Genomic DNA, 11,817 nt, shown 5'->3' on the forward strand with positions numbered 1-11,817 from the left:
GACTTTTTATGACTTTTTTGACATACTATATTATGACTTTTTATGACTTTTTAGACATACTATACTTTGACTTTTAATGACTTTTGACATAGTATACTATGACATTTTGTGACTTTTTTTTAGCTTAAGACATAATTTATCACCCGATACTGTGGTCAATGAACCTTATTTTTATGAAATAAGATCACATTTTTGAGTGACAGAAGCAGTAAGTTATGAATTATTTTGACTAATTAAAATCAGAGGAAGATTTGTTGATGGATTATACTTCAACAGATTTACTCAGGATACGGTTTTTAAACCATTTCATTATTTTGAATAGCAAATAATCACATGTGGTCTGGGAAGAAAATGGATTCTATTAAATTAAACACCTAAAATTCATTAATTTAAGAACGTTGTATGGAATCATTCATGTGTTTGGCCATTTAGGTTGAAAGAAACCATATTTATATGTATAGAAGTTTAGAAACAACATGAGGGATAAGAAAACTTCCAGTGTTAAAAAAATCAATTCTAGTAAACAATCAATAAGTCACCAACACTGTAGGATAGTGGCAGAATATTTATTTGGGGATAAAGGACATTGCATTCCACCAAATCTCTTCATCTCTCAGTGTTAAAACATTGAAAATCAATTATTAAATCATTTCAGAATAAAGAAGCAGAAGATTTTAACATGAGACTGCAGCCTTTAAGTATTTTACTGTTGAATCTGGTTCTGCGATCAGTTTCTAAAAAGGTACGAGGGGGCTGTCTTTGGTCTGATGATCCTGTACATCATGCAGGAAAACCTCTTCTCCGATATTTTCAAAGACTGTCAAATAAATGTAGTCATCTCCTCCAACATGAACCTGCAAGAACAAAAGGGGAAAATTAGACGTCTAAACACATGGATTCATGTTGATCTTGTGTTGTTGAGCAGTGACACACACACACACACACATAGACAAACACACAAAAATACACACACCACACACACACACACAGATACACACACGCACAGACACACAAATACACACACACACACACACATACACACACACTCACTCACACACACACACACCTGCCATGGTTCAACAGCATGTCAATAATAATTCAACCTGTAAAGACATATCTATTTACCTTGATAAGGTAGTTGGTTCCTCCCACAACATCTTTCTGCCTGTATTTAACTGCTTTGAATTCCACATACTTCTTTCCTGTCTTTTCCTCCACTGTTTTCTTCACCTGTGTATGAATGAAATAAATCTGATGTAAATTCAGACCTTGGGTGTGGAGGTTGTGAAGAATGAAGGTAGAGAGAAACTCACCAGATCACAAAGCGTCTCAGTGTCCTCAGTGGCGTCTGTTATGGCACCGTATTCTCCGTCCTTGGTTGCCATTGTGTCGAGGTCTGCTGAAGTTAACAGAGAAGTCAACTGTCTGCTTTGACGTGTCTCAACTGTTTATCACATACAGCATGTACAGTATTTATAGAGAGGAACCACACCCCCCCCCCCGGAGAGCTCCACCTGACAGGTGGTTCTCCTGCATGTTGGGTGGAGCTGTATGAGTAGCAACAACCCTTTTATTCCTCTTATGAATTCCTTTCCAAATTCTATTTGAGGATTTTCAACAAAGGATGTTTTCAAATCTCATCGTTCAGATTTTAATTGTTGTACAGAACTAAAATTCAAAAACTAATATTGTTTTGATGTCAAATGATAATGCAGGATTAAGTGTGTTGACCTGAACTAAAACATTAACAGTGGTAATATTCACACATGAATATTTAATTCAAATAAACAATGTCTAAGTCTTATGTAGATGTTCAAACAAATGAACACACCTGATTCAAATTAACTATCAGTTCAGAAATGTCATGTTACTAAGTTAACACACACACACACACGCATGCACACACACAGATAATACTAGCCCTAACAACAAGAACCAAGAGGGTTTATAAAGGAATGGAAATAAATTCAAGTATCATTGAGGTCAGCAGATGCTACATGAACATTTAAAGAGGTTATTTCCAAAAACTGGATTCATATTTTTAATAGTTACCTATTTTGTTTACATAAATGAATACATTTAAACAATAAATTCATGAAAAAAAAACTAAAAAACTGTGTCAAAAAACTCAAAATGCCAAGAAAGAACCTCAAACCATTTAAAGAGGCTCAGAGGAGATAACATCTACAGCAAAATACATATTTAAACTGCATTATATCTATGTTTTTATTTTTTATAACTGTCACTTGAGTTCTGCCTTACATAAATTAAGACATTTCCACTATAAATCGGTACTGACAAATTCACCAGAAAATCTTGAACTCTACTTATAGAGACCTGAAACATAACAACCATGTTGTAATGCACTGTTTCATATTTTAACCACAAGAATTACAGTAAGTAAAGCCGGAGATACATGTTTGATAAAAACCAGTTCTTGTGCAAAGAGAAAGAGCTTGTTCACTTCTGTAGAAACCACACCTGCATAAACATGATAGTGTTCTTGGCAGGAGTTTAAGGAAGAAGACACACACACACACACACAGAACAAACACTGACAGACACACACACACACACACACACACACACACACACACACACACAGAACAAACACTGACAGACACACACACATGGACAGACACATACACACACAGACACACACGCTGACAGACACACACACAGACATACAGACACACAATGACACAACCACACACACACACAGAACACACTAACAGACACATACACACAGACACACACAGAAACACACACACACACACACAGAGTAACACCCACACAGAGTAACACACACACACAGCATAACACACACACACAGAACACACTAACAGACACATACACACACATAGACACACTCACACAGACACAAACAGACACATACTGACACACATACACACAGAGTAACACACACACAGACACACACACACAGGGACACACTGAAACACACAATGACACACTGACACACACAAACACACAGAACACACACTGACAGACACATACACACAGACACACAGACAGACACACAGTTATACACACAGACAGAGACACACACACACACACACACACACACAGAGTAACACACACATCCACACACACACACACACACACACACACACAGCATAACACACACACACAGAACACACTGACAGACACATACACACACATAGACACACTCACACAGACACAAAAAGACACATACTGACACACATACACACAGAGTAACACACACACACAGAGACACACTGAAACACACAATGACACACTGACACACACACACAGAACACACACTGACAGACACATACACACAGACACACAGACAGACACACAGTTACACACACAGACAGAGACACACACACACACACACACACACACACACACACACACACAGAGTAACACACACATCTACACACACACACACACACACACACACACACACACACACACACACACACACAGAGTAACACACACACACACACACACACACACACACACACACACACACACACAGCATAACACACACACACAGAACACATTAACAGACACATACACACACATAGACACACTCACACAGACACAAACAGACGCATACTGACACACATACACACAGAGTAACACACACACACACACACACACACACAGAGTAACACACACACACACACACACACACAGACAAACACACACACACACACACACACATACACACAGAGTAACACACACACACACACACACACACACAGAGTAACACACACACACACACACACACACACACACAGAGTAACACACACACACACACACACATACACACAGGTAACACACACACACACACACACACACAGAGTAACACACACACACACACACACACACACACAGAGTAACACACACACAGAGACACACTGAAACACACAATGACACACTGACACACACACACAGAACACACACTGACAGACACACACACACACACACACACAGAGTAACACACACATCTACACACACACACACACATACACACACACACACACAGCATAACACACACACACAGAACACACTAACAGACACATACACACACATAGACACACTCACACAGACACGAACAGACACATACTGACACACATACACACAGAGTAACACACACACACACACACACACACAGAGTAACACACACACACACACACACACAGACACACACACACACACACACACACATACACACAGCATAACACACACACACAGAACACACTAACAGACACATACACACACATAGACACACTCACACAGACACAAACAGACACATACTGACACACATACACACAGAGTAACACACACACACACACACACACACAGAGTAACACACACACACACAGAGACACACTGAAACACACAATGACACACTGACACACACACACAGAACACACACTGACAGACACATACACACAGACACACAGACAGACACAGTTATACACACACAGACAGAGACACACACACACACACACACACACACACACACAGAGTAACACACACATCCACACACACACACACACACACAGCATAACACACACACACAGAACACACTGACAGACACATACACACACATAGACACACTCACACAGACACAAAAAGACACATACTGACACACATACACACAGAGTAACACACACACACACACACACAGACACACTGAAACACACAATGACACACTGACACACACACACACACAGAACACACACTGACAGACACATACACACAGACACACAGACAGACACACAGTTATACACACACAGACAGAGACACACACACACACACACACACACACAGAGTAACACACACATCTACACACACACACACACACACACAAAGACACACACACACACAGCATAACACACACACACAGAACACACTAACAGACACATACACACACATAGACACACTCACACAGACACAAACAGACGCATACTGACACACATACACACAGAGTAACACACACACACACACCCACACACACAGAGTAAACACACACACACACACACATACACACAGAGTAACACACACACACACACACACACACACACACAGAGTAACACACACACACACACACACATACACACAGAGTAACACACACACACACACACACACACACACAGAGTAACACACACACACACAGAGTAACACACACACACAGAGACACACTGAAACACACAATGACACACTGACACACACACACAGAACACACACTGACAGACACACACACACACACACACACAGAGTAACACACACATCTACACACACACACACACACAGACACACACACACACACAGAACACACTAACAGACACATACACACACATAGACACACTCACACAGACACGAACAGACACATACTGACACACATACACACAGAGTAACACACACACACACACACACACAGTAACACACACATCCACACACACACACAGACACACACACACACACACACACATACACACAGCATAACACACACACACAGAACACACTAACAGACACATACACACACATAGACACACTCACACAGACACAAACAGACACATACTGACACACATACACACAGAGTAAACACACACACACACACACACACACACACACAGAGTAACAACACACACACACACACACACAGAGTAACACACACACAGAGAGACACACTGAAACACACAATGACACACTGACACACACACAGAACACACACTGACAGACACACACACACACACACAGAGTAACACACACATCTACACACACACACACACACAGACACACACACACAGAACACACTAACAGACACATACACACACAGACACACTCACACAGACACAAACAGACACATACTGACACACATACACACAGAGTAACACACACACACACACACACACACACAGAGTAACACACACATCCACACACACACACACACACACACACACACACACACACATACACACAGCATAACACACACACACAGAACACACTAACAGACACATACACACACATAGACACACTCACACAGACACAAACAGACACATACTGACACACATACACACAGAGTAACACACACACAGACACACACACACAGAGTAACACACACACACACAGAGACACACTGAAACACACAATGACACACTGACACGCACACACAGAACACACACTGACAGACACATACACACAGACAGACACACAGTTATACACACACAGACAGAGACACACACACACACACACACACAGAGTAACACACACACACACACACACAGAGTAACACACAGACACACACACACACACACACACACACACACACACACACAAAAACAGGAGACGAAGTCCACCCACCCACTGGAAGAACTACAAGTGCGCTGGCTTTGTAACAGGTTCTGGAGTGTGTCTGTGGCACTGTGTGTTAACTATTTGCCCCCTTTTAAATTTTGAACAGAATGAAGCTAAAGTCTAAAAACACGAGGTAACTACTGTCTCTATTGTCGGGCTCAACTCAGCTTCGTCAGCAGAGGGCGCTCTAAGCTTTACACTTGACTGGGTATCAGTAGCTGGCGCCAGTAGTGCAGAAGTAGAAGTCAGTAGGTGATGCTACAGCTCCTGATATGAACTGTGTTTTCATATTTCATACAGGTAAGCTGACTGTAATCAGAACCCAGGTGATAGACATTAGTAGTTTGTGTAATTAGAGCTTTAGCTAAACACAAGCTACTACCTTTCTGTGTGAGATGTAAGGAGTGAAACACATGTTTGGGATGAACCTAGTGAATGTTGTAGGAAACTGTTTAACTGTGTGTATTGTTTAGCAGGCCAAGCTAATGCTAATCACCGGTAAATGCTAACGCCACAGCCTGAGCGCCATGAAGGTTAAAGGAGCATTCTGTGATGTTTTGATAAGTGGAGTGTGCGGTAGTCAGTGTTTAAAACTTTAATTGTAATACCTGTGAAAATAATACAGTAACTGGTTGTGGGTTAAAGAATAGTTATGTTAGATAATTCAGTTCATAAGCATAATTCATAGAGCTTTAAAAACAGTAAAAGCAGTGGGACAGTGAGACTAATAAGACAAGTTCATAGATGATTCAGTCTGGAGTAATGTGGAATTACTGAACTGTTATTTTCATGTTTTTATGTAATTTCAAGTTATGCATTACTTACCAGTGTGTATGTTAAAAAGAGTAATTTATCACTAAAAAGAGACAGTAAACGTGTATTTGGGTACTTAACATGGGTATTGACACAAAGTAACAGTGGAAGCAATAGTGACTATGGTACCAAGAGTAGCTTGTTTGTTTAGTGTATGAGTTATGTGGATTATGAAGTGTATTGTTATTGATAGTTATTTAGTAAGAGTTATGGAAGGATATGATATGAACCAGTAGCGCCGAAGTAGAAGTCAGTACGTGATGAACAAGTTTAATTGTACATGCTCCAGGTCCTGATCTGAACTGTGTTTCCATATTTCCTACAGGAAATAAATGTGTTATTCCAAGAGTGAGCGTACCCTCATTCTTAAAAGTGTAACACGTCTCTAAATTAAAATATATTGGTATGTTTCTCATGAGTAGAAGTTGGCAGTGTAGTGGTTTGGATGCACCCCAGGGTTTTTTTTTAGATGGGGAAGACACTGGTGTCATCAGATTTAAAAAATGTAATCGTTAAATAGGTGAAAATAGCTTATTACCAGATTTCAATTCAATTCAATTTTATGTATAGTATCAAATCATAACAAGAGTTATCTCGATCCCCAACAATTCCAGTAATTCCCTCAAGAGCAAGCATTAGCAGTGGCTATTGCGACAGTAGCGAGGAAAAACTCCCTTTTAGGAAGAAACCTCAGCAGACCCAGACTCTTGATAGGCGGTGTCTGACGGGGCTGGTTGGGGGTGTGATGAACAGTGGCAATAATAGTCTCAATAAAGATAATGGAACAGTGACTACAATGGTAGTCATTGTAGTTCATGTCATAGCCGGGCACAGCAGGGCGTTACGGGATGTAGCGTGGGACAGCAGAGGATGGGTGGATGGGTGGATGGGTGGATGCGGCAGGATGCGGCAGGATGCAGCCGGATGTTGCCGGGAAGAAGACACATAAGGACTCCGGGGAGTGAACTCCCCAGAGCTAGGTTAGTAACAAGCATTTCTGGGACAAGGATGCACACAAAAGGAAACAAAGGAAAGGAGCGAGGAGAGAGCAGCTCAGGGTGTCATAGGAAGGAAGGAACTTCCCCGGCAAACTTCCCCAGTTAAAGAGAGGTGCCGGATCGGGCTTTAACTCTCCCCAACCGGATCGGGCTGTACTGGCCTGCCTCCCTCTACTCTTATTCTATTATTGATTATATGATAGATGAATCTGGTGACTATGAAGAGAAGCAGAGAAAATCAGGGGTGCTGTGTCTGTAGCAATACACCCTGCCCCGCCGGTGTAGGCGTACACTGCAACTCCTCACTCCCTAACTATAAGCTTTATCAAAGAGGAGAGTTTTAAGTTTAGTCTTAAATGAGGTGATGGTGTCTGCCCCCCGAACCCAGACTGGGAGCTGGTTCCATAGGAGAGGAGCCTGGTAGCTGAAGGCTCTGGCTCCCGGTCTACTTTTAGAGACTCTAGGAACCACAAGTAACTCTGCATTCTGGGAGCGCAGTGATCTAGTGGGACAATAAGGTACTAAGAGCTCTTCTAGATATGAAGACCATTTAGAGCTTTGTAGGTCAGAAGAAGGATTTTAAATTCAATTCTGGATTTTACAGGAAGCCAATGCAGAGAAGCTAATACTGGTGAAATATGATCTCTTTTCTTAGTTCTCGTCAGAACACGTGCTGCGGCATTCTGGATCAGCTGGAGAGTCTTAAGGGACTTATTTGAGCAACCTGACAGTAAGGAATTTTTCAGCGTCGTTTTGAGATAGGATGTTCATAATTTGGGCAATGTTACGAAGATGAAAAAAGGCTGTTCTTGAGGTTTGTTTTAGATTGGCATTAAAGGATATATCCTGATCAAAAATAACTCCTAGATTTCTGACAGTAGTGCTGGAGGCCAGGACAACACCATCCAGAGTAGCTATGTCTTTAGATAATGAGGTTCGGAGGTGTTTAGGGCCCAGCACAATAACTTCAGTTTTGTTTGAGTTTAACATCAGAAAATTATAGGTCATCCAGGATTTTATATCTTTAATGCACGCTTGAAGTTTAGCTAGCTGACAAGTTTCGTCTGGTTTGATTGACAAGTATAATTGGGTGTCGTCCGCATAACAGTGAAAGTTAATTGAGTGTTTCCTAAAAATATTACCAAGAGGAAGCATATATAAGGAAAATAGAATTGGTCCAAGCACTGAGCCTTGTTGAACGCCATTGCTAACTTAAACGTACTTGGAGGATTTATTGTTAACATTAACAAATTCAGATCGGTCAGAGAAATAGGATTTAAACCAGCTTAGAGCTTAGAGCCGTAAAGAAAACGTAATGTGACACAAAGAATGTTCTGGGATGTAGAGCATGTCCATGATGGGTGACGTTAGTGATTTGAGGACGGATAAGGTTATGTAGGCTACATAACTGATCGACTGGGAAGAAATGTTTCATGTGTAACTATTGCACTATGACTCTGATTTATGTGTAATTATTGTACAATGACTAACTGGTAGCATTTTTATTTATTTTATTACAGAGACAGTGCATATTAATAAACATTTCTGTCAATATGCCAGAGTTAGCCTGAAGGCTATTTTTCATCTGCAGTCTCTAGACAGATGGTAAAAAAGTCATCCTAAAAGAATTAAAAGAAAATTAGACATTTACATAACAATATAACATTTAAAATACATTTGGTAAAAGGTACTATTAAGCCAAAAATGTACAATAGGCGCACAACAGACCACAATCACACAAACATTAGACAAAGACATGAACACATATACACACACAAGGCAAGAAGCCAACAGCATGTTTTATTGAACCATAAACAATCACAATCCTATTACCGATACTTAGAATATCTGTGATCTAGATTCATGTTTTTATATCTACGATGAGAAGTGTGTAAATATTTGTAAAAAAAAGAAAAGAGAAGTTATTTTATGGAGGTGATGTAAGTTAAGTGCCTTTATTTTTGACTCCTGAATCTGTTTTTATGATGTTTTCTTGGCTGTAGAAACTCTGATGAAATAAAATGTTGCAGCAGGAGCAGGGCAATCAAACCTGTTTGCCCTCACCACATCCCCCTCCACTATGCTCCTCTTCTTCTTGCAGCCTGTGATAGTTTCCATGCCCTCCCAGACCTCCTTCATGCTGTTCTCCTACAGCTTGTGCTCTACCTTCTTTCTGTACTCCTCCTTTGCCTCTTTCAGCTTGACATAGAGTTCCCCCCTGTACGCACCAATTTCTTATTAATTCTAGCTTTAACTTAGTAATTTCAGTACATTAACTGGTAATACGTATAGACTTTTTCTTAAGTAAATGATCTGAGTACTTTTTCCAACACTGCAGGTCATAGAATCTGATGGGTCACCAAATACAGTGGTACACCGGTCACACAAACAACTAGAAATGTGAAACACTGTCTGCATGTTGGGACATGTTTGTTTGATGTTCAAAGTGAAGGAGAAAAAAAAAAAGACCTTAACTCCAGCCTCAAATAAGATTTTCTACAGTAAAAAGACATAATGCTTTGTTTTTCCTCACTTTAAGCATGAATTTGAATTGTTAAATCATCATTGATAAAGTTGGAGACGGTTTTAGGAACAAACTGTTAGCTAGCTTACCATACACTGCTAGCTAGCTAATCACCAGGACATATTTTCTGTTCAGTCCTGACAACAAACATGGTTTTGTAAGGCATATATTCTCTGTTTCATTGTCCATACTGAAATTATCAGCATCAATTTATAATTGTTTCAGTAAGTTTGACTTAATTGCACTTGCCGTGTAGTACTGCATGAGAGGTAGAAAATGGCGCCGACTTGTCTCCTCTGTTTCCAACCGAAGAAGTGAAATGTATGGGTGGAGCTTAATTACATCTCTGTGGACTTGGGTTAACACTGACATGATCAACTCTGTACAATAACTCCAACACTGAACACCATTTAAATGAAAATGGGTTAAAATTACACTCTGGCAGTGAAAATCAACTGGGGAATGTTTAAGCCTGAAATTTCAACACTCAAATTTTTGCTGTTTACGCAGTATAGCCACTAAGAAAGGTCTGGGATTTCCATATACCCTCTTAAAAATGCCCAATGACACGCAACAACATACTTTCCATTATAATTTTGATATATTTTGAATTGTCATCTGTGTTTTACTTCTCATGGGCTAACTAAAGGTATTTCCACTGTAAGTTGCAGGAAATGAAGTCTGTGACGCTCAAAACTTCCCTGGGGGAGGACACCCAGACCCCCCACTATGATATGTCCAGTCTGATCCATATATTTATATATAGTACAGTATACCCACTAAAATACATTAGACTCCACCAGTGGGTAAATGGGCCTCCAGATGTCCTGTTCTAGGCAAGGCAAGGCAAGGCAAGGCAGCTTTATTTGTATAGCACATTTCAGCAACAGGGCAATTCAAAGTGCTTTACATAAAACATTAAAGAGCAGTTAGAAAACAATTAAAAAACAATAATAAACAACTTAAAAACATTAAAAGACAAGAATGAAATTGATAGTGCAGTATAATAATAAAAGTTACAGTGCAGTATAAGAAATTAAAGTTAATAAAATAGATTATTTAAAGAAAAGCAACATCAAAAAGATAGGTCTTTAGCTTAGATTTAAAAGAACTGAGAGTTGCAGCGGA

At 40.1% G+C, this 11,817-nt stretch overlaps 1 protein-coding gene across 1 annotated transcript; it reads right to left on the reverse strand.

Annotated features, from left to right (window-relative positions):
* Window positions 1-700: 700 nt before the first annotated feature.
* On the reverse strand, window positions 701-6,416 carry LOC114560774 (cystatin-B-like). The gene is made up of 4 exons (XM_028586394.1): window positions 6,361-6,416; window positions 1,314-1,399; window positions 1,126-1,230; window positions 701-854 (listed from the first exon to the last, which is right to left on the reverse strand). The coding sequence occupies exons 2-4, from the start codon at window positions 1,383-1,385 to the stop codon at window positions 735-737; spliced, it is 297 nt and encodes a 98-aa protein (XP_028442195.1). The 5' UTR covers window positions 1,386-1,399; window positions 6,361-6,416; the 3' UTR covers window positions 701-734.
* Between the last annotated feature and the right edge of the window lie 5,401 nt (window positions 6,417-11,817).

The sequence above is a fragment of the Perca flavescens genome, chromosome 8 (genome assembly GCF_004354835.1).
Source record: "Perca flavescens isolate YP-PL-M2 chromosome 8, PFLA_1.0, whole genome shotgun sequence".
In the NCBI taxonomy this organism is placed as follows: Eukaryota; Metazoa; Chordata; class Actinopteri; order Perciformes; family Percidae; genus Perca; species Perca flavescens.

What these genes read in the sequence shown, in the direction of transcription:
- LOC114560774 (XM_028586394.1), bottom strand. Translation starts at nt 1,385, where the DNA reads ATGGCAACCAAGGACGGAGAATACGGTGCCATAACAGACGCCACTGAG. An exon ending in CTGAGACGCTTTGTGATCTG is followed by an intron (nt 1,231 to 1,313) that starts GTGAGTTTCTCT and finishes ATTCATACACAG; the next exon opens with GTGAAGAAAACAGTGGAGGA. An exon ending in GAACCAACTACCTTATCAAG is followed by an intron (nt 855 to 1,125) that starts GTAAATAGATAT and finishes TTGTTCTTGCAG; the next exon opens with GTTCATGTTGGAGGAGATGA.